Source organism: Mus musculus, chromosome 16 (genome assembly GCF_000001635.26).
Source record: "Mus musculus strain C57BL/6J chromosome 16, GRCm38.p6 C57BL/6J".
Taxonomy (NCBI): domain Eukaryota; kingdom Metazoa; phylum Chordata; class Mammalia; order Rodentia; family Muridae; genus Mus; species Mus musculus.
The window spans coordinates 52,030,662-52,054,426 of record NC_000082.6 but is presented as its reverse complement, the minus strand read 5'-3'; the positions used below and the strand labels follow the sequence as shown (position 1 = coordinate 52,054,426).

At 41.4% G+C, this 23,765-nt stretch overlaps 1 protein-coding gene across 7 annotated transcripts in view; it reads right to left on the bottom strand.

Moving 5' to 3' along the window:
* Nucleotides 1-23,197, bottom strand: part of Cblb (Casitas B-lineage lymphoma b) — a 176,818-nt gene extending 153,621 nt beyond the window's left edge. For 2 of the 7 annotated variants that reach the window (XM_006521948.1, XM_006521951.1), the window contains exons 1-4: nucleotides 22,742-23,197; nucleotides 22,168-22,249; nucleotides 21,237-21,418; nucleotides 6,978-7,228 (exon numbers count right to left, since the gene is read on the bottom strand). In XM_006521948.1, the coding sequence (XP_006522011.1) occupies nucleotides 6,978-7,228; nucleotides 21,237-21,404 (419 nt within the window). In that variant the 5' untranslated portion in view covers nucleotides 21,405-21,418; nucleotides 22,168-22,249; nucleotides 22,742-23,197. Of the gene's footprint in view, nucleotides 1-4,619; nucleotides 6,939-6,977; nucleotides 7,229-21,236; nucleotides 21,419-22,128; nucleotides 22,250-22,351; nucleotides 22,716-22,741 lie in introns of those variants that run through there. The other 5 variants (XM_006521949.1, XM_006521947.1, NM_001033238.1 and 2 more) reach the window with 5 other exon arrangements.
* Between the last annotated feature and the right edge of the window lie 568 nt (nucleotides 23,198-23,765).

Here is a 23,765-nt window from a genome sequence, read left to right as displayed (position 1 = left end):
AATTGATAACCATTAACAAGCTGGAATCACCAGGAGCAATGCCCCAATTTTAAAATCCAGATAAGGTATGGACATAAAATGTCATCTTTACTTGAAAGATACTAAAGACTAAAATAAAATAAAAATACTATATACATGGAACCAGGAGTTAAAGGCTAAAGGACAGTAGGGTGGAGTTGAAATCAAATGAAACAACTAAGTAACAGATACCTGGGTTACAGGCAAATATTTCACTAAAGTGTTTTAAGCGGAATAGTTCCAAATTACATATGAATAATTTTGATTTCTTTTAAATTTTGAAAAAGGGACACCAATGAAGAACTTGCTACAAGTCAACTATCAACTAAAAAAAACAAAAAAACAAAAAAACAAAAACAAAAAACTACTTTGTATCTAGCAAACAAAGCAACAGAGGTGCAGTTAGCCAAACCTACTGGGCCATAAAGTCTTTGTCAAGGGTCTCCAGGTGCTTGCCCACCCTAACAGTCTTTCTTTGTTTAACTCTGAAAACATTTGTCCAAATAACTTTCTTGTGACCTCTATGTTAATGATGCATTAAAGAAATTATCCCTTTCATTTCCAAGGGTTACAGGCTATTCATAATTTCTCAGATGCATGAAAATATTCTTATTGGGAACAAATAAAAATTTTACTTCACTCATTTACAGTGAATCAACCCTAGGAATTAAGTTTCTTAAAAAATAAAATTCCATATCCTAGTGGGCAGACATATTTCTACATAGAAATAGTAATGTTTTAATTATCTCGTTTAGTATTTAAAAAGACAAAATACCTAGAATACAGAGAAGTATACAAAATTTAAATAGTCAGTGACTATATTAAAACACTGCTGCTCAAAACAATTGTCGTCTATTTTACTTAGAAACCACTTTTTTTTGCTTGTAATTTATATCTCTGTTCCTTGTGAATTTAAAAAGGCTATAATTTTCCACTATTAGAAAGTAGAAAATATAGTCTATTTAAATAAATAAAACTATTCCCTTTCATGTACTGTTAAATAATAGATATTTATTTAATAAATAGATATGTATAGAACAGGCAGCATTAGATACCAGTAAATTTACTTCCTCGCCTCAAGTCAACGCAGTGCTACAATTATAGGTGTGGACACCACGCCTGACCTAAATTTAAACACCGTAATACACACCACATTACTTAAACAGTGAAGGCATAGTGTACGTAAAGGAAGGAGGCTCTTTTTTTTTGTAGCATTGTTTGTTACAGATACTCTTTATTGTTGTAATTATTGTTGGGGGCGGGGGATGAAGGGGTTGCTTTGTTTTTTCTGTTGTCATTTTTATTCCAAGTCTTTTTTTTTTTTTTTTTTTGCTTAACTATGTCTCTAAAAAAATCAACTGGAAAATATTCTGGCTAGCCCAGACTGGGGTTAGCAGGAGACGCAGTGGTAACAGGTCCTCCAGGGGAAGGACAGCTCATTAACATAGCAGATAACAGGTTTTCCTTAGCTCAGCTTAGTCAGTAGACAATGGGAAAATCTGCCTGATGTTTCTGCAGTTCAAATATAGGCTGGCCTCTCAAAGGATTAGCTTCTCTATGCGGAAATACCCTCCCATTAAACCTTAATAAGTGCGAGCATTACTATGCGAAAGAACAGAATACTGCCCCTCCTATACGAGCACTTGCTCCATTTTCTCTGGGAATGGATTTGTCTTCTTCTACACTGGTGTACAAAAAAACTGAAAGAGAACCCAAAAATGATATTAGTAAGACAACATCTATGTTGTCTCTGTGTGCACTTTTAAAGCCTTTATTTTCTCCACAGACAGCTTTCCTAATGCAGTTAGTCTACCTCCTGTAAATTAACTTTAGGTCTTGTTTCAGGAGTGAAGCTCCTGGGAGGGAAGGGATTATAGACCCGGCTTGCAGGCATAACTCCTGAAACCATGATCCTGGACTATCCCTACATGGCTGTCCGACACCAGGCTTTAGGCAGCAGCTCACTGATGCTCACTTTACTGGTGGAAGATAAATTCACTATGAAAACAAACGACTGAAGAAAGTACCAGTAAACTCACAGAAGAAAGGGATATAGCCGTGGTCCCCAGGACTAACCCTTATGTCTCTTGCATTCCCCAAACCAACTGGAGCCAGTCTCCTTTTCCCATGCCCCAAGTAGACCTCTCTACAAGTTACTGCTACACCCCCCAAGCACACTGACAGGAACTCTTAGGTCACACTTCACTACATATCTCTTCCCAAAAACACATGTTCAGAACAGGTTAAACACCCAACTGAAGACACATCAACTCAAGCCAGGTGAGGTTCAATTGCTTCCCTAACATGTGAGAAGAGAGACAAAGGAGCGTGGCTGGACCAATCAAGTGCAGTCCCCCAACCCCATGGGCCTTTCCTGAGTCAGAAACCATTACCCTGCCATTCTCAGTGCAACAAAGTTTCCTGGTGCCTTAGATGTCTCTTTGGGCAGCACTGGCACTTTACCTAGCTAAAAGCCCTACCTCACTCCTTCCATAGTACTAACAAAGAAATACACTGAAAGCTGTCTGCTTATTCTACATTGGTTTGTTGTACATGTTTTACATGCTTACATCACATTAGCATGAAATGAACAATTCAGTCAACTAAGACAGCTCCACATTCCAGAACTGATGACCCAATGTTTGCTTTTTAATTTATGTATCTACATTTAATTTTAAAATAAAGCCAGAAAGAAGTCCATCACTGATTGACACAGCAGATACATAGACATTGATCATCTCGACACAGGCACTCATCCAACACAACTTTATCCAATAGAGGCTCACTTGAAGCAGTGCTGGTGTGAGCTCTTTTTAATTCAAAATGACTATTTCTACTGCTGTTCCTCAGTGTCAACTGAACAACATTACTGTGACCAGTGAGTCGGTTCGGAATCAGAGAGGACAGTCCAAAGGATGTCTAAGATTCCCAATAACCTGTGCGCCTGACACATCAGTGGCCATTTTCCTGAACAGTATATTCAGTAGCTGAACTTCCTCACGGACAGTCTTAGAATTTCCCGTAAGGTTCTACAAAGCAAAATGCCACAGGGCTCCACGGGCGAGAATGTACCTCACGTCAGTTTTGTGACTCCCAAGGACGCTCCACAGGGAATGTGCACAAGTGGATGACTGCCAGAGAGACACAGATCAGAAGTCTGTGTCATATGCCAATGGTTCACTATAAATCATCACTAGAAAATTATTTAGCACAGAAGAATGTGTACTTTCAAAGGTTGGCTATAGACCATAAAAAAACAAAAAAACAGAGACCACAGACGATAGTAAAATTCAATAAGGGAATATGCTATCCCAGAATACAAACTACTGTATTTCCTCTTACAGTTGATGTTTAAGACTTCGGAATACTTAAATTTACCTGGATACTTAAACCAGGGGCACAGATGCAATTTATGGCCAGTCTTATGTGACCTACCACTGTCTGTGGAACTCTACACCCTTAACAAAATTTTATATGTGTCCTGTGATTTCTTTTTTTTTTGACACAGGTGTAAATGCAAGACAGTTGCTGTAGTGATAATTATAAAATGTCTGCTGAATTGGAACATGCTTCAGGTTTCTTTGGAACACGTAAAAGTCAGATGTGAGTTTATCACCTGAATCTTACATCCAGCTAAAACACGCCTTCTGCTCCAAGTGCTTGACCTGAGAGTTACACACTTTGCTGGCATCCTGATATCATAAAGTGCTTAGCAGGAATACCAAGAACTTCGAGGCTATATCTAAATAGGAATTACAGTGATGTTTGTAAAAGCAATTTAGTTTTTTGGGTTTTGGTTTTGTTTTGGTTTGGTGTTTTTGTAAGTGGTACAAATACTATTTGAAAAAGTTTACATCACCATCTGGATTTCAACAACTTGGTCCATCACGTAAAGCCCGAAGAACAACCTCACCCCACGCCATGGTCTCTCTCCATCTACCTTGCTGCTAGAATCATGTGGCCATTCAAACTCTCACTGAGTCTGAAGCCCTGGGGAGGCTTTGAGCTTTACAATTGAAAGGCAGCCAGGACGTTCACTGCCCTCAAGAAATATAAACTGTCTTCCAAGAACGTTAAGTGGAGGACGCAGAGTCACAGAACCGCTGTACTCCACGGGTACACTAGGACTGAGAATGAGCTGGAAAGCATTTGAGATCAACATTTATGTCATTTTACCTCTGGCAGAGGCCTTTGCGGTGCGTGAATGTGATGGTTTTGCACGCTCTGTATATTTATTTGGCCAGCTCTTACAAACAATTTCAGAGCCTATGTAACTAGATAACTAAATTTTCCATTACACAACCCTAAACCATCTCAAACCAAGGAGGTTATGTGTTCTGATATGAAAGATTATATGTCTCTTAGAGATTTTCCTAACTTAAATACTGAGTGGTAAATTAATTCAGCTAACGCTAAGACATTACGTATCTTAATTCATACTAGCTTTCCAGCTGGAAATACTTCTTTGATTGGTTAATATTCTAGCTAAATTGAAAGGAGCTCAGAAAAGGTGAAAGCTATCAGTTCCATTATCAAGCTGGAGACAGCTATTTCAATCCAAACCCTAAAGAGCCAGACGCCAGCCATCAACGCACCCTTACCTAGATAGAGCATCCTGCTTCAGAAGCTCAACATCCTGGTTTAAGTAAATATGTATACACTGGCAGGTCTGAAGGTTAGTGAGGAGAGACCCCTATCTCACAATCTTGACAAACAGGAACTGCAGTTGGAGGACTTAACTGGTCGAAGGAATGTGATCCTATCTCTGGATTCAAGTGGAAACCCAGCATTCTAAACAGCCACCCAGACCTTACTGACTTCTATCTAGTTAGGGAATGTTCTTGTAAAGAAGGGGCGCGGGATTGCCTAGACCCTTAAGTGGGCCTATCAATCATCTGAAGGGGAAATCCCCCCTCAGAAAAGGCATCTGCTCTAGAAACGGTTGAGAACTAGATAAAGCCTATCTAAGAATGGAGGTTGGCATAGTGATCACTTCAGCTACCGACCACACTCATCCCTGGAGAGTGCCCTACTTTTCTCTGTAGTAAACCCAGTCTCTTCTACACTGCACTGTGTGGTGCTTGAATTCATGCCCTTAGAGCTCACAAGGACTGGGAGCCACATAGAGTCAGAGTGATATTCCAGTAGCATCAGCGGGGAGACTCAGGAGCATCAAGAGTTCAAGGCAAGCCACGAGGATCTAGAAAGTCTGAGGCCAGGCTAGAGAGATGGCTCTACAGTTAAGAGCACTGGCTGCTCTTCCAGATGACCCAGATCCAATTCCCAGCACACATTCCAGAAGATCTGATAGCCTCACACAGATGGGCAGGCAAAACAGCCACCCATGTCAAATAAACATTTCAAAAAGAAAATTTTAAAAAGGAAGTTGAGGCCATCCTGGGCTACACGAGAACTTGTAGGGTGGGTGAAAGGGGTAGAGCAGAGACAGAGAGAGAAAGACAAGAATGGAGACAGAGAACGAGAACATTTCCTGACTATAAAGTAAGGACTAAAACTTAATTTCATATCAGTCTTTCCTGGCCAGTTTCTCACTTAATGGTCAAAATATGTATGCTGAAAGAGCATCTACTCCCGGCTACTTCACTAAGAGATTCGAAGGGAATCTAATGTACTGCATCTCTCACACCAGATGCTGAAGCAAATAAGCATCAAGAAATCTCACTCATTACTGGTGGGAATGGAAAACAACACAGTCACTATGTCAGGATAGAATTCACACAGGCAAGTCGTAAGATCTAATGACCATGCGCCAAGGATTTCCCCAGATGACTTGAATGTTCCTACCAGCTCCAACACAGTTGCCAAACGTTTGAAGCCATCAAGGTACCCTTCAACACAAGAGTGAGTATAGAAACAAACTGTAGTACAAACATACAATGTCATCATCCATGAAATAAGAAAGGAGGCTGTCAAGCTATAAAAAGACCAGCAAGAAACCAGTCTGAACAGTTACTTACTGCACACTGTGTAGGTTGAAGGTAGAACATTTCTTGTCATTTTAATAGTGTGCTATATATAGCCTTTAACAACTGAGCCACTTACCCAGCCTAACACAGGGAGTTTTTACAGGGTATGGGTAGACATGGGACAAGTGTATGTTTGTAAACCACAGAACAATAAAAACAGTGAACCCTATGCTAATGGTAGTGTATGCCACACTAAAGCAAAGATGGCCCAGCAGTGAAGCTCCATTCTCAATGCTGAGCATGACATATCCATCCCGGAACTGATACTGCTACGATCATCTACAGGATACGTTGACCCCACACAGATGACAAGAAAATAGACAAAAGCATACTGTGATAGCTACCTCCACGGAAATGGAGCATCTGATAGTCCAGCTGCCATTGCCTCTGAGACCCAAGGCTCTTGGTATTTGACGAGAGGTGAGGAGTCATATAGGAAGAGGAAGGGTAGTTGAAGATATGATTCTAAGAACACAACTTCAGAGCCATCATCCATGCTAGGGTGGTACTCTGCAGTGACACTTCTCATGAGCACAGTCACCCAACCTCGCTATGTAACCCCAAATCAGGCTGTTTTACCAAGCTGGACCAGGATGGAATCTTTGTTTCTTTGTTCTGTCAGTGGCTTATCTAGGGAGAAGACCTGCTTATTCTCATGTCTTTATGAAAATCCATATAAAAGATGTAAGCTGGGGAAGACGGCTTGCTTGGCAGGAAGCAGCAGGAACTACCGTGGGCAGTCTTTCTGTGAAACATGAAGTGCTCTAAAAAGGAGTCCAGAGAATAGCAAGACCATTGGCTCAGGTTCGACATTCTACCTCAACTTTTGCCAAACTTAAATAATAGGAAAAGGAAACAGGCAAGGAAACTGCATAGTCCCCAGAACACATGAAGGGCACTTCTGTTAACCTTGAGACACAAAACAATGGGAAGAACGTGACACAAGGAACAGTACAAATCCCACGTGCTCACCTGTCCTGCGACTGCTCTTCGTACATCCTTTCCTTGCCTTCTTTAAAGAGCCGGATCGCTCGCTTCGACTTCTTCATGAGACTATCGATGTAGATTTTAAAGTACTCATTCTCGCTCAGTTGAGCCAGCTTCTGGTTGTCATCATATTTACTCAATATAAGTCTCAAGTGCTGATACGTATCAGGTAAAATATCAAGTATATACGGTGGGCTGTTTTTCAACTGAAGCTTGGGATTTTGGCACAGTCTTACCTAAAAACAAAGAAAAAATTACTTTATGGATACTATACTATTTTCTGTCATAGGAAAGTTATAAATGAACAGAGCTATGTCCTCTTTCCTTTCCATAATACAATCTGTGATCTGAATTATTGAATCTGCTTAGAAAGTATCTATAAATACTTTTCTCTTACAACACCCAAATCCCGTTTTCTTATTCCAGGCAAACTTTGCTATATTCCATCCTCATTTTCACCTCTAATCATTTTGATTACCTTTTCCATAGTGTCCTAGAGTGTACAGTCTAATAGAACACAGTGTAGTAGTTACTAATGGCCTGGTAACACCAATATGGTTTTATATGAAAGCAAGCAATCAATGAATATCTAATTTTAAGACGCTACTTTTCTGTATTAAGTTCATGGCTAAAGCTTTTTCACAGACTTTAATATTTGAATGCACTATTTCTGAACCTTCACAACTGAGTTACTAAGCAGTTAAACAGGTGTCAAGTCTAAAGAAGCCTGTCTCTCTTCCTAGTGTCTAATAGGCCTAGAAACACGTGACCTATGAAACATGCACCGTTCAGCCACTCCACCAGGTGCCATGCATTCAGTGCGCATTAAAGAGGAAGGGCTGCCTGCAGAACTGAAAATACTTTCCTCCAGGAAAAAATAAGAAAGAAGAAGAAGAAAATAAGGAGGAGGAGGAGGAGGAGGAGGAGGAGGAGGAGGAGGAGGAGGAGGAGGAGGAGGAGGAGGAGGAGGAGGAGGAGGAGGAGGAGGAGGAAGAAGAAGAAGAAGAAGAAGAAGAAGAAGAAGAAGAAGAAGAAGAAGAAGAAGAAGAAGAAGAAGAAGAAGAAGAAGAGAAGAAAGAAGTGGTAATTTAAAACTACACGGCATTCACCTTTACACGTTAAGGTAAAGGTAACTTAGCCATTAATAAAAACCAGTTCATTTCATCCTTGTGACTAGGGTTTTGGGAACCCACCAATTCAATCATTTTAAAAAGAGCTTTGGGAACTGCATGGTGCATTCATAAGGTAGGAGTCCAGCACTCATGACAGGCGCAATGTCCACCGGCAGGAGCTTCTATCATGTCAGCACAGCGTAAGGCCCCTGGGTCCTTCTGATGTGTTTTCCTCTAGGTTTTGTGCATGTTTGGTTTTTATAAAAGATCTCAGAGCATACAATTTTAAACACTATAAATAAATGATCCTGCATCTTCCTTCCCATCACAATGAACCTCCTTTTGGGTGGCAACGGAGTGGCCAAAGGACATTTCTGGAACCTGGCTAACAGGAGGCCAAGTTAGAGAGACATTCAGTATGGGTTTAGAGAATTTATATGCAAAGCATGCAGTCAGTTCCATAAATAGAGAAATTATGGTCGGCAGTCTGAAATAAGCGAGAGAGGGAGAGAGAGAGGGAGAGGGAGGGAGGGAAGGAAGGAGGGAGGGAGGGAGGGAGAGAGAGAGAGAGAGATGCTATGTGATCTTATTTATATACAGACTCTAAAAGTGAAGACGTAAAACACGTAGAAACAAAATCGAATGATGGCTCTCAAGGGCAGGGAGGAGAAGGGAAAGTGGGGGATAGAGGTCAAAGGGGATGCACAAGTCTAGATGCCAAACACAAAGCACAGAGAACCACAGTTCACAGTGTCACCTTGCAAATTGAAGTCTCTAGGGAAAAAGACTATAGCCACTCTTACTACAAAACAAGGCAGACATGTTTACTCCCTCTTTCTCTACAGAGGTACATCATATTGCAATAAATCTTACAGATACACAACTTTTACTGAAACATATAATATGTACATGTATATATATATATATATGTGTATATATATATATATATACATATATATATATGTATATATATATATATACACACACACACACACACACACACACACAAGGCTTCAGGTACACACAAACACGCAAATATCATAAGCACTGACTGTCCTGCTTCGGGCGTGAGAAGGTCTATTTCAATATGCTATCTAAATAGGATCAAGGAAGCCAGGGCAGGAAGCGCATGTAGGCAACAGAGGAGTATGCAAGCAAGAGGCAGCTTGTCAGATAGCAGTGCAGACATGTTTATCAACATGTGCAGTCTTGGGAGCTTTTCAAAAGCTTAATTTGCTGGGGTTTGTTGTTTGCTTAACACTAAAGAAAATTCTCTTTCATAATCAGACTTATATAGTACTTTAGTAGGGACCCTCCAAATGACAATAGTTTCAGGTTTCAACACCTGCCTCTAGACCCCATAAAAGTATTATCACAAACTCAAAATAGGTAAACTATAATCACTTTAGAAAGCAGGAACGCAAAGTAAATTTGTCAGCAATGAAATAAACAGCCCTCAGACTATCACATTTGCATAGGTATATTTTTTATAAAAACAAACAAACAAACAAGCAAACCACTCTGGCCTAAATTGTCAGGCCAGGCATTGACCATGAACGAAATCAATTCTCACAATGACCTGTTGCATGCCCCTATTTTCCCTATTTTCTCCCACTGTGTACACAGTTCCTAAGGCCAGGATCTTAGCACACGATACTCAACTAATAAATAAGCAGGTAATAAACAGGTTTAGTTGACTGAAAAAAATCAGTGTATAAACATGCACACACACACTTGTCTTTTAAATTGTGAGCCTAGCCTTAAATGAAAGAAACACCACACACACGGGCACACGTGCGCACACGCACACACACACACACACTTTTTATAAATGGTTTGACTATATAATTTGCTTAATTTTCATAATTGAGTTCTATAGGTATATAATTAACAAATGAGGGGTAAGGGTTTAATTTAAATATAAGAATACTACCTTAATCCTCAAGAGATTTTTTTTTGTTTTTTTTGGGTTTTTTTTTTTTGGCAAAGGTCAGATGGAATCTCCCTTATTAAGTAATACCAAGTCTTTGTAGAGTAAAAGGGCTTACAGAGCTGAGATATATGACAAAGAGGATCTGTGTGTGTGTGTGTGTGTGTGTGTGTGTGTGTGTGTGTGTGTGTGTGTGTATGTATGTGTGTGTGTGTGTGTGTGTGTGTGTGTTGGCATCTGAGTGGAAGTCAGAGGAAACCTTGATTAAGTCGCTTCTCTCTTCCCACCATGTGGGTTAAGGGATAAAATTTAGGTCACAGGCTTGGCTACAAGTGTCTTTTATCACTGAGTCATCTTACCCGCTCCAGTATTTCAATTCTTAAAGCCAAGAGCAACCAGAGCACAGGTGAATTTCAAGAACTCCACCAACCTCTCACGGTGGACACCGCTGAATTTTAGCAACATGTCCTTGTAAAACGTCACAGACTGATCAATTATTAACTTGTAAAAAGGGCAGCCTCACATTCATTTGTTCCATTGGTTAATTTGTTAACTACTTAATGAAAAACATCACAAACGTGTTAGACATGACAAGTAATTGTTCTTTGGTAGATACTTTTCAGTGTCATACATATCATATCTAATTCACTATTCCTTATATGACATTTTAGTCACTTGCTTTTTTTTTCCAATTATAATTTCACATGGAAACACATTGCTTGATTAAAGGACAAAAACTCTCTGAATAACTCCCATCCACCAGGTACTGAGCTACGTGCCAGGAAATTACGGATGAGTACAACACGCTCCCTGCCTCAAGGAGTCTGGCAAAGGAGACCTCGTTCTATATAATTAACTTAGGAGCAATGTAATTCTTGCTTGAAGGGATCTTAGAAAAGATCTCATCCAATCCATTCATTTCCGGATTAAAAAAGCTAAGAACTACAAAGATTAAGGGACAGTTAAAAAAACATTAATCCAACACAAGAGCCTGCATCTTCTGAATCTCGGGTTCCTCTTCTGGCTATATTACAATTTAATTAGAATTAGGCATATAATTAATGATTCCCTTCTAAACTCATTTCCATTTTTATTTTATTCCATTTGCGAATTTACATGAACTTCATGGCCCATTTGTTAGTTCAAGGGAAGAACGTGTACATAACAGGCATTGTCTCAGGCAGAAGGAAGACAAAGGAGTCACTCACAGACCTGTCCTCATGCAGCAGTATGGTGGGAAAGTCTGGGGGCGTAAGAAAGGATCACAGAACCTAGAAGTGTGACAAAGGACCTTGCAAAGCTCTGGGGGAGAAAGGCCGTGGCTAAGTCACATTCCCAAGAGCATCAAGAAACGCACGCCTAAATATTGCAGCTAAATCATAATACAAAGGCTTGTGAGACACCAGGGTAAAGGAACGGGATCATGCAGTTGTGCTAGAGGATGGGCACACAGGAAGGCTGTCAGCACACAGTTCAGAAGACCCGAAGGAGGTTGGAAGGAGTAGTGTACCTTAGCGCACCAGGACTCTGAAAGCTACCCCGTGCTCAAACTTTCCACGGGAGGAGGCAGGATTGAGGGAGCTGAGCTACCACTCTGTGCCTTCGGGTGTGCACTTCATCAGATGGATTACTGCTAAACTCTGTGATTTATAGCCGCTCCTGCCGAAAATGAATAATCCTACCCCAGGACTATGACTTCTAAGCAGGTCAAATTCAATTCCATTCAATAAATATTTATTGAGTGCTTGCTATGTGCACGGAACGGCAAAGCCAGAGAAAGAAAAATAGCCCTTCTAAAACCAGTGTATTAAGGGGAAAAATGAAGCTTACCACAAGAGTAAGTTCTAGAACTATCTGAGCTGCACCCTACAATGAAAGCTGGTGGGAAAACAAAGGAGCTTTCACAAAGAAATAAACCTCACTATGTTATTCAATGAAGGGCATTTTAAGGCTGGCACTGATAACTAAAAGAATTGGTTAACATGATGACTCTTTTCTTTTTAATCAAAAAAGAAATTCAGGTTTGGAATTAAGCTGAATATCCCATCATCTGGCCCAAGGATTTTGAGACTGAAGTCTTTACAAACCTTTAGAATCACTAAAAGAACTTTTCTTGTTGTGGCATGCTAGCATTAAAACACGGAAATGCACCCTGTTTAGGACTAACTTCTCAGTACCCAGATGACTAACTTAGGGATCAGAGACTACACTACAGAACAGACACTAGGATTTAGTTATATTCAAAGATGTCAATGCATACTCTATGTTCATATAGTTTATGTTGATTCAAATACATAACATTATTGTTTTATATATATATATACTTTATGTATTTTAATAAAAACAGATGTATGTGACCATATAATTAGACATTTTTCAACATTATCAAAGCCAAGGCACAAACATAAAAACAGAATTTAATATTGCTATAAGATTTTTTCAAGCCATTAATTACTTTGGAATGTTACATTTAAAGATTTCTGAAGTAAATAAGTAAAAAAAATTTTCATTAAATTTAAAAACTTTATAATAAAAATTATAAAAATAAAAAGAAGAAAAAAAGATTTTTAGCTGTGTCTTAAGGAAAATGTCCAGCCAAAAGGTAAATAAAGAGTTTCAGATCACCTAGCACACCTCGAAAATAAAGTGGAAATCAGTTCCTAAATGTACAAAAGAAGTTTTACAAACCAAAAACATGTCAATGGTAAGCAACTGTGACTATACTGTAAATAACTTTCATTCCAAAACGTACTTCATCCCAAGGAACACTCATGGATACTGGAAGCATATTGAGTCACTTAGTCTCCAAGCCAAGTACGTATTTTATGTTTATATGTGTGTGCTGGAGATAGGACCCTAATATTCTACCACCACTGAGCTAAGACCCAAGAACCCCCCCTCTCTCAGATTTTATTACATTTCTCTCTTCTCTTTACTCCCTCCAAACCCTCCCATATAACCCTCCCTCTCTTCTTCAAACTCCTAACTTCTATTTTCATCAGTTGTTGTTATACGCACATATGTATCTGCATGTACATACATATTCATATATATAACCTGTCAAGTCCATACATTGTACATGGATGTATGTTTTCAGGGTTGGCTGAGCATTTGTCACTGGACAAGTCCTAGTGGTTACATCCCTAAAACATTCCCATACCTAGGACTTAGGAAACAATGCACAATCAAGGGCAGAAACACTGTGAGAGTCAGAGAACCCGGGACTTGGTTGGGCACTTGTGTCTCCTAGTAACACGAGAAGCTGTCCCTGTAGAGTCTCACTAACATGACCAGCCAAAAATGAGTTGAGCAGGGAGGACACCAATGTTCACGCCAAAGCAGAGGCCTCAATTCTACACAAAGAACTGCATACAAGTGACTAAAGCTGGGAGCAGGAGAAGTAGTCCTCCCCAGGGAGGAGCACGCCAATAGGGTCCCTGATTCTAAAGACAAGAGTGTGAGAGCCCTTCTTCTGGAAACCTCAGAGGCTTCTTACTCGGCTACACCAAAGCCACGGGTCTAAAAAGCATCTCAATGTCTGTATGTTCTTTCTACCTGAACTCAACAGCTTCCTAGGAAAAGAATAAAGTATACATAAAAGAAGACATACTATTACATAGTGAGTACAAAATAATACAGCAGTTTTTACAGAACATTAGCTAAGCAAAATAAAGTTAGCATATAAAACTGGCCAAGAGCTTAAGACTGGTTATAGTGGAATCTTGAGAAGTTTAATTCTGTTACGTTTTACAATGACATTACCTTTAGGGAGTTAATATTTAAAGGACCACTTACGAAACAACTGCTTATACTTAAAATACACATTGTGTATTCTGTTCTACTGGAGAACATATCTGGTTTTTTTCACTGGTCTATCTTTCTCACTTTGTATAAAAAGAAGTACAGCATGTGTTTGATGGAGAGAAGGCTACAAGGAAAAGAGTTAAGACATTGCAGGAAAAAAAAAAATATATATATATATATATAGAGAGAGAGAGAGAGAGAGAAAAGATAACCATAAAATTATTGAATAAATCTCTCCAAAACTGAATACAAAATTTGGAGAAGAGTTTGGTAGTGCAAAATGTAAATAATAAACACCCTTGTGATTTACTTCCTGTAAGAAAGAGAACACCCTGCAACAGTGTGCAGCACTGTCCTAATACAAGGGACACACATTAAGTACAATCCAAACTGGCTGCTTCCTTCTAGAAGTCTCACTGATTTACAGACTTTTAAAGAGAAATAAGAAGTGCAGTTCTCAGCACAACATGCAGTGAAAATCCATCCCTCATTTCCTTCTTGTTCTTCTCCCTTCATACATTATATTCCATCACAGCAAAGAAAAGCCCATGGAGATTTTATAAAAACACAAGGTCATAAAGGCACTAGGTAGCCCACTCAACATCAAGATAGTTTAAGGGCTCTTCCTGTTGGTGAAAACTTTTTATGCTACATGAAATCTGTAAAGAGTCTGGGGTGTTCTATACAGGGGTGAGACCAAAGGCAGGCCACTATAAAGAGTCTGGGTGTTCTATATGGGGTAAGACCCAAGGCAGGCCCCTATTTTAGTCAGTTTACATGGCCATCTTCTAGTTTCTTCAAACCTAAGAGACTCTCAAGAAAAGAACTAAAGACGGAGGGAAATTTTATCTTTGAACTAGTACTAACTTAACTGCTGATGTGTGCAAGTTTGATTCAGTTTAACAACTACTCAAATGTGAAATGCTAAGCTGTACATGTTGGTCCAATATCTAAAGTTTCTTTCATTGATTTAAAAAAAAAAACTGGCATCCAACAAATAGTTTAAAAAAAAAAACAAGCCATAAATAGGAGCAAAGAAGATGGCACAGCAACCATTGTCATCACAGCATGTGCGTAAGATGATGCTTAATGTAAAGGGAGGAGCCAGAAGGCCACTTCAATTCATATAACTCACCCACTCCACTGTTGGAAGACTGGTCTATAATGTACAACTTTAAAGATAAGGCTTAAACACTACAAATACCATCTTACACTACTTCTTACCAACCCAAAAGAGATGTATATATTCACTTAAAACGCCCCTACGTGTGTCTCATTTCCCTCCTGCCTATGTGGAAACTATACCTGTCTGCCTCACTTAGCCACTCCTAGTTGCTTCCATAGAGCTTTCTCCATCCTCACTGTAATCTACACCTTCATGTATTCCTTCTGCTGGTACAATGGAAGCCTTGTTCATGCATAGATGGACAGACACAGAGACACACGATAAAATTAATAAGTTCAACCCTCAATAAACCCTCAAGCTACCACAGCTTGCTCTGTGTCTGTTGTTACAGTTGTAGAACCACTAAATAATCTCCACGCACATCCTACCCTGGCCTCATCACAAGTGAAATCAATGTGCCAAAGTCAACAATAGCCTCTGATTAGGAAATCCAATGACTTCCTAAGTTTTACCCTGTTTAGTTTCTCTTCTTAAATGTAGCTTTGTAAGAAGTTGAAGGAATCCTCTTCTCTATGTTTAGATGTAGAGATTAATACACAACTGCTCTTTCTTCACCTTTCCATTGCTATTCTATGTCCTAATTCCCATCTCTTTACCAACTCTAAAGAAATATCCCTCCTGCTCCCCATGACGGGTGTTCTGCCTTTGTCTCTGAGTCTAGATCTGCATCCTAACTCCTTCGCAGTGCTACAGCTTGAGATGCTCGGCCTAGAAACACAACTGACAAACATATGATCCTGGTTTCAAATTCTCTCGGAACTGTATACCCAATTTTCTGACTTCAAAATCAATTTCTCTCTCATAGGTCATACTCAACACACAACAGACAGACATGCCAACCATCAAGTTTGGCCTTTCCCTTCCTGGGCCCCATCTCCTTAAGGGCTCCACTGCCTTCACAGTTGACTAGCTTGAAAACCTCAAGCCACTTTCACTTCGTCTTCTCTTTCTTTCGGGAACCCTCAAGATGCTCGGGGACTGCAGATTTTCCCCCCATAACCTTCCACATCTGTGACACACTTGCTAAACCCAACCCACTGTCAAGTCTCTAGACCAGGACCAGGTCTTTATAAATTCTTAACCACATTGCTGTGACTCCTCCTGATCCCATCCCTAGTCTTCCTTGCATTGCGCCAACCTTCAGACTCTGCAGAGTAGCACATGAAAGACTGGCCTTGATCTCTCTCTCTCTCTCTCTCTCTCTCTCTCTCTCTCTCTCTCTCTCTCTCTCTCTCTCTCTCCCCCCCCCCTCAGAAAACTTTATATGTTTACCAAACTAACTGGATCCAAATTCTTTGGTAATATTGAAACTTCTACCATCCTCTTCTACTTTACTCTCACACAACAGCCTCTCTTCATTCCTTCGGTGAAAGATGTTTTCCAGCCCCTCGAGTTCAAACAATCTTTTAGAACACAGACAGCACCTTTCACCAGCTTCTCACCTCCAGCAAGCAACAGTCACCTCCACCTACTAGGAACAGTATTTGCATCATGTTATAGTGCTTATTTAATATACTGTATGATATTATTTATAAACGATGTCTGTCCAGGGCTAGAATTTGGGGGTGTGGGGGAGGGGAAGATAAAGAAATTGACAGCATATAAGAAACTTTTAAAAGAAAGGAAAATCTAAATGTTCTTTTTTGTTTTTGTTTGTTTGTCTGTTTTGTTTCTCAAGACAGGGTTTCTCTGTGTAGCCCTGGCTGTCCTGGAACTCACTCTGTAGACCAGGCTGGCCTTGAACTCAGAAATCCACCTGCCTTTGCCTCCCAAGTGCTAGGATTAAAGGCGTGCACCACCACGCCCGGCTAAAATATTTTTAAGAGTTAACAAATCAGTCACAATTAAGGTTTCCATTATATGCCTGCTTTCTATTACAGGGATAGGCCAAGTTAACTCTTCACAGATCTACTTTCAAACTTTTACTATGGCAAATAAAGCTTTTCCAGGTGTCACTAGTCGCAAACTTTAGAATCAAGCCAATGGTGTCAGCACAAATTCAAAATGTAATTCAGTGATAAGCAAAATTGCCCCAACAGCTAGTGTGTTATTAAACTCAATCAAGGTTTAATGGGGCCCAGGATCCGTCTAATGAAGGACTTGAAGAAAGAAAAGGAAATCCATGCATAAGGCAAATCAATGGTGTTCCCTTTATTAATGCTCTGGAAAGCTGACAGACAGAATTAGCATCCAAAACTTTCATGTCTGATGATATAGGACTGTATATCATGGAGTCTACTATGGAGTCTGACGAGGGTCATAAGTTCAAAGCCTACAAGCTAGGCTACAAGAGAGAGTTCTTGGGCAATTTAGAGATCTTGTTTGCAAAGAAAAAGGAAATAGAGCTAAATTTTTAAAAAGTCAGAAATACCCTGGGGATGTAGCCCCGTGGTGGGTAGCACAGCTGCTCCGCTGTCAGGAGCTGGTCAGGGAACTATATTTTAAATCTTGTAGACTCTTTCTCAGATGTACTGAAGAACTCACCTTGCAAAAAGTATTATTACGGTACTATTATTTTAAAAATATGTATAAGTACATAACTCATGCATCTTTGACAGACATTAAATTTAATTCTGGTGAGATTACGCACAAAGTTACTTTAAGGCTAAGCGGTATACAATAGGTGAAAGGCAAGCAAACGCCGAGTGACAGCATCTCTTTCTAAGAGCATCTAACACTGGTGCACCAACTCAACTTCAAATAAACGGCAAGTGGAGCAAGACAAGGAGCAGGTACTCAGCTTGCTTGGCTCTTTATCATCAAGTAATTATTTCCTAATTTCCCGAGCATCCATGTACACTCTGTGCATTTAGCATCTATTAGGAGGAAAATGCTTTCTTCTGTTTTCCATCACCTGGCTCAGACTCTGTGCAAACCACACTCAGGAACCTCACATTAATAAATGATGACTCCAACCACACCGATGAGCAACCATTTCCTTCCCCTCGCTTCAGCATTTCTAACAGGAGCAGAATAATGTTGTTCCTAAAAGGCTGGGGCAGCAGAAACCAGACTGAAATCCAGAGGGAAGCAAGCATCCTCTATCCTGACACCAAGGTACCTTTTTTTTTAGGTTTTTACCCCAGCCCTTTTCACACCCCATGGCAATTACAACTCTTGTCCAGCTCTAATCCTGTCCTCCTGGTTTACAGGCCAAAAATAGGTTATGGCTTACCTAGTCTGCCCACTCACCCCCAGTAATAGTCACTCAGTGACACACAACAAACCCTCAATAAGTGTTTAAGGGTTGATGGAAACATGCCTGTAGCAACTTAGGAACAAAATCTACAAACGATTTTGTATGTATTTAAACCTAAATGTGTATTATTCTAGAATAGTTCTGTCAGTGTTATCAATGAGCCATCCACTGACGTTATGGCTTTAGAGTCAGTCTCTTAGACTCATCAGAAGAACTAAGACCAGAAAACTATCTAAGGGGTATGCTTTTGGGATCCCACCATTTGTTATTTTCTCAGGGCATGCACTACTGTGAACTCTGCACTACCGATTACAAAAACGTTACACAACTTACAAAGAACACAAGGAACAACTGTTTTCTCCTATGCTGGGTGACCTTGGAAAGAGTGGCTGCCCTGGGAAAACAGAACACTTAGTTGCAACTGACTTTTCAGTTGAGTTTCTTAAGTTCTAGAGGTCAAGGAATGATAAAATTATACACTTCTAAGATATATCCTGTGCTGCCCAAGACTGATTCTCTGCCCCCTTTAAAATGAGTTATGGTGCTTAGTAATTACGTGAAAGCAATGCTTTGAAGACCTCCCCAGGGAAAGAGGTTCCATAAAGAAAACGGTGCAACTTCACTCTTAAGCCTGACTTTTCTTTAACAACCTATCAGACGTGAAACCTTCTGTTCTGTATTCACAAAGTAAACTCACACTGCTGCTTCTCTAGGTCATACAGCAGATGGTCATATTTCTGTACTAGTAATAAATTTCCTGAAGAATCACCAGATAGTGTTGCTATTATGATCCACTTCCTTCATCACTGTCAAACAGAAGGAGATGAACCCATGCTGGGGAAGACATCTACATCCCAACTTCAAATAATATGCTGCCAATTGGTAATAGTCATTTCCAGTGCCTTACTCTTAGTGCGTGTGAAGAGTAGAAATAAGTAGACCAAACTCTATTGACAAATGATGGGAGTTTCCTCCACAAAGCCACAGAGGTATGCACATTGTCATCTATGACAAATAATGAAGATGACTAGGGAAAGCCATATTGTTGTCCCTTTGCCAACACTGGCACCCACATCCCACTAAGTAGAGACTTGGGGTAAAACAGTTCCTTGTGGGTCAAACTCAGCTGTAGAAGCCAAGTTAAAACCCACAGAAGGGTTAATGGACAATGCCAGGTGTTTAACTGTCAAATAACCAGGCATTTACTGTAATTCATGGTGAAATAATTAGAAGCGATTAATGTACTGGTTAACAACCAGTTATGCAGCAAAATTATGCATACCACTTCATTTTTACTATTTCACTGACCACTTGACAGTAACTGTTGCTCACCACGCCACCATATAAATCTTTTTTATGCTCTAGAGCTCAATCGCAAATATACAAATACTAAACATCTCAAGAAACGATGCTGATGGACCAACTCCCTTTTGAAATGGCACCCATCTGTTGCCTACTTATGCAACAGATAAACTGGAACAAACCTTGAATTTCTTCTCCTACCACCAATTAATGACTCAGGCAGTAAGGGTGACCTTCAGAAGAAGACTCAGTAGAAAAGCAAAAGACAGCTCATGTGCTTGCCAGATGCATGCAGTTTTTCCAGCTGCACAATTCTTCAGTCCGAAGTGTCCAAAGCTAAATCCAAAACCTGAGCCCAAGCAGCAAGTTGCAATGTTCTGACATCATGACGTCATTCCGTCTGGAGCACTTCAACATAACAATGTGAAAACATTGGCAGAAGCTTAAATAGGTCACACTGAAGCCCCATACTAAGGCTATTTACCTGGTTAAAAAAAATGCTCTGGCGCTGCGTTTGATATCAGTGGCCATCCAATGGCAGGGCCATGGTTTAGTTATCTTACCTACAATCTCCATAAGAATACATGAAAATAAAGCCCATAGTGTCACCTCCCAGAATTGTTACTTCTTCTCAGTGGCTTCTTTGTAGCCAATTTTGTCTTTGGTAGCAAACCAAAGCCAAGGTAAATGACACCAAATGATGTCAACACGCCTTTGTTCATCATTCAAAAGGAGCATCTTTGTCAATGTCTCAAACTCAGCAAAGCATAGCCCAACTTCTTCTCAACATCATAAAGTTATGAATGTGTGCCGAGAAGGACACCAACACATCTGTGTCCCAAGCCTCCTCAGACAGCTAGCTTTTCCAGCAGGGCCCTGGGAGGTATGCACACTGCCCTTATAACTGGACTGAGAACTGCCATCCAGTTTGGTTTCTTCCTGTGAAACTAGAGCTCATCTAAAAGCAACAAAAAAAAAAAAAAAAAAAAAAAAACCACAGAAGTTTCTGACACTCTCAGCCCCACACAGCCTCCAGCATACATTTTCCTTTCACAATAAACAACGCACAACCAAAAAGGTTCCCTGTTTCAAAATGGAATCATAGATGAAAGAAACTGTACCGATGTCCTGAACAGTAAAGACTATATATATATATATATATATATATACATACATATATATGTATACATATATATGTATATATGTATATATTTTCTTAATAAAGATGAGTTTACAGGGATAAAAATCAAACTCTTCAATACTGAATCCTCCCTGGAGTTCTGGTTCTTTCCCCAGTAAAGGTTTCAACATCACCCATGTGCTTGTCCTAAGTGTGCTCCAGCAGAGCCTATTGTTCACTTGTTAGCCTTATATTATCTAGTAGCAAGGCAACTCCACATAAGACTAAGCAAACTTCCAAACCATACTATACACCCAGCAAAAGTAGCCAATGGTATAAACTGCATATTGGAGTAATACCCAGGGGCTCTGGAACTTGAAAAGCAAGATAATAAGTTAGAAAGAGTAATAAAAAAATAAAAGTCTTTCCTCTGAATTCAACTTTTGCAAACACAGAGTTGAAGAAAAATGGCCCAACCTAAATACAAAGCTCATCACCATAATAGTGATTATTAGCCATACATATAAATAAAACCCGAAGAAATCGCATTCAGGGTGCTGAGGGCCGTGTACACACACTGACTGAACTCACCACTTTGTCCATGAGTTTCCAAGTCTTCTCCACAGTCCTGCGGTCAGCTGCAGCTTGCTTTGGGGGTCCGACTGCATCCTGAATAGCATCAATAATCCCCAAAATGCGACCTTTGCGGGGGTTTCCTCCTCGACCACCAGGATTTCTGCCATTCATAGAATTTGCCATCTGGAATCTTAGTCCTTTTTGCAAGATAGAATTTCAAGAGAGGAAAAGTTAGCTGGATATGAAAGTATTTCCCCAACAGGAACCTGAACTGAACAGGCTCACTTGTACCCATTAATGATATTCTCCGCTGTCTCTGTGACAAAGCCCAGGGTCCCAGATTCAACTTTTTAGTAACCCTGAGTAAGGGCATCCTCCAAGTTAGGAGCCATGACACAAGATTTGCTCTTACAATACTAAAAGTTAAAGATGCATCCTCTGCCCGTGTTCTATGAAGCTACAGCTCAACATCATCAACAAAACAACTTTTAACAGGTAAGAACACAATGTCGTCCCCCCCCCCCCTTCTGCTGTAATCCAGATTCGAAATACTAGAGCTGCAACTCCTAAAATTCACGTTGGGAGCCTCACTTCAGTAGCCTCCTTCACGCTGTTTGATTTCGCCAAGTTATTACATAAATGCAAAGTACTCCACACACGCAAAAGGGACACGTCTCTTGTCAACAAAGGCGGAGGACTTGGATACCCCCCCCGCGCGCCCCGCGCGCGCGCGTCCCCTCTCCATTCCCCCAACACCCCCCCCCCCCGCAAAAGCCAGCAGCTGCGGACACACAAATAGTTCTTTAAAGCAGTGAGGTGAGTAGTTTTTCCCTAGAGCCAAATAAACAAACCAACAAGCAACCCCTTCTTAAAAAGCGGTGAGAACCCGGCAAGGGCGGGCACGCACCGCGGAGTTCACTTCTCCGGTGGTCCCTCTTCTGCCTACCCGGTATCAAGTGGTCCAAAGCTTTGTTTCAGAACGTCTGTACCCTTTCCAGGCTCGGGCCTCTAGCCCGCCACTCAGGGGTCTGGGAAAGAGACGAGGAACTCAGCAAAGATAAAGTAGCCCTAGACCCCGTCCTGGCTTCCCAATCCCACAGCCTGCCCGATCTAGCGCCAGTAGCACGCACCTCCCACCGGCGGCGATCAGCCAGAGTCCGCTCCCTCCCGGGCCCCGGGCCAGCCAGGGACTGCTGTTTAAATCCCCACTTGGCTCAGGCCCGCAGCGGCGACAGCAGCTGGAAGCTAGGGCTGTCCCCTCTCCCTGATGGCCCGCGCCCAGCTGCAGGGCCCCCGAGCCAGCAAGAGACGTCCAACCCCGGGATGACCCATTCCTTCCTCTACTCGGGTCACCGCGGCCGTCCCGAGCCACGCGTGATCGCGGGTCCCACTCCACACACACACGCTGCCCTGGCTGGGGTGGCTCGGGTGGGGACTCTGTGGAATCGCCCTAGGAGAGCGCTCCGGGGAAGGAGCCACCGAGATCTAGGAACACCGAGACGCGGGGACGCGGCAATTACCGTGCAAAAAGCTCCACGCCCGCCCGGCAGTCCCGCGCCACACTCGGGAGGCCGCCGCAGCGCCCGCCGGAGGAGGAGACCACTCACTGGCCACCCCACCCCTGAGCCATCCCCGGAGACCAAGGCGTGGGGCGGAGCTAAGGCGGAGCCTTGAGTCTTCGAACCAATCCTGAGAGGCTGCTTTCTGCCAGACAGCGGGCGGAGCCAATGGGCGGGACGAGACGCTCCTCCCGCGCTACCCCCCAGTCCACGTCCTCCACGGTACACAATGGCCCCAGAGGAAGGCCCACTCCACTGCGTCCCACTTGGAGAAGAACTCGTTGGGAAATGGACCTAGGCTAGCCTGGAACAAAAGTGGAACGAGGAAAGGAACTGAAAAAGTAGCAGCAAGGCGCCGGGGAGCTAACCAATGAGGGGTGCGCAGGTGGGCGTGAGCGCCCCGAGCGGGAGTCTAAGCCAACTGGGGCTAAAAGGCGGGACTTCCTGCCTCACTCACCTTCCTAGTCTTTGTTTCATAGCAACAGAGTAGAGGCTGCCAGGGTGGTGCTGCTTTTCAGCTCTGGGCGGGTCCCAGGCTTAAGAAATTCATCTCCCTAGGGCTGCCAAACTGCTACCCAGGAGAGCAGCCAAATAGGTCCAAGACCATGTTTCTTGTTGACTGTCAAATAAAGAGCAGCAGTCCCATAGCTCCTAAGATGAAGGTTACCCTCACATAGAGTAGGCTAGGAGTAAAACCCGAGTGCCAACTAAAACTTCCTAAATTTCTGAAATGTTTCCCTTTTACTATTAGTTCTAGAAGGATTCCAGATCAAACATCAGGCTGATGAGAAAGCAAATACTTGACAACTCTCAGCTAAATAGTCTCTGTAAATCGTCCCAGGACAGTAAAAACTCCACACAATGGGGATTACTAATCTGTTTGACACCTTTATATTCCAAACAAGTTTTCCCCTGGATTCCAGTAAAGAACTCTGCTGTTGGATTTTTGCCAGAGTCACTTTTCTTCTATGTAGATGAATCTTCA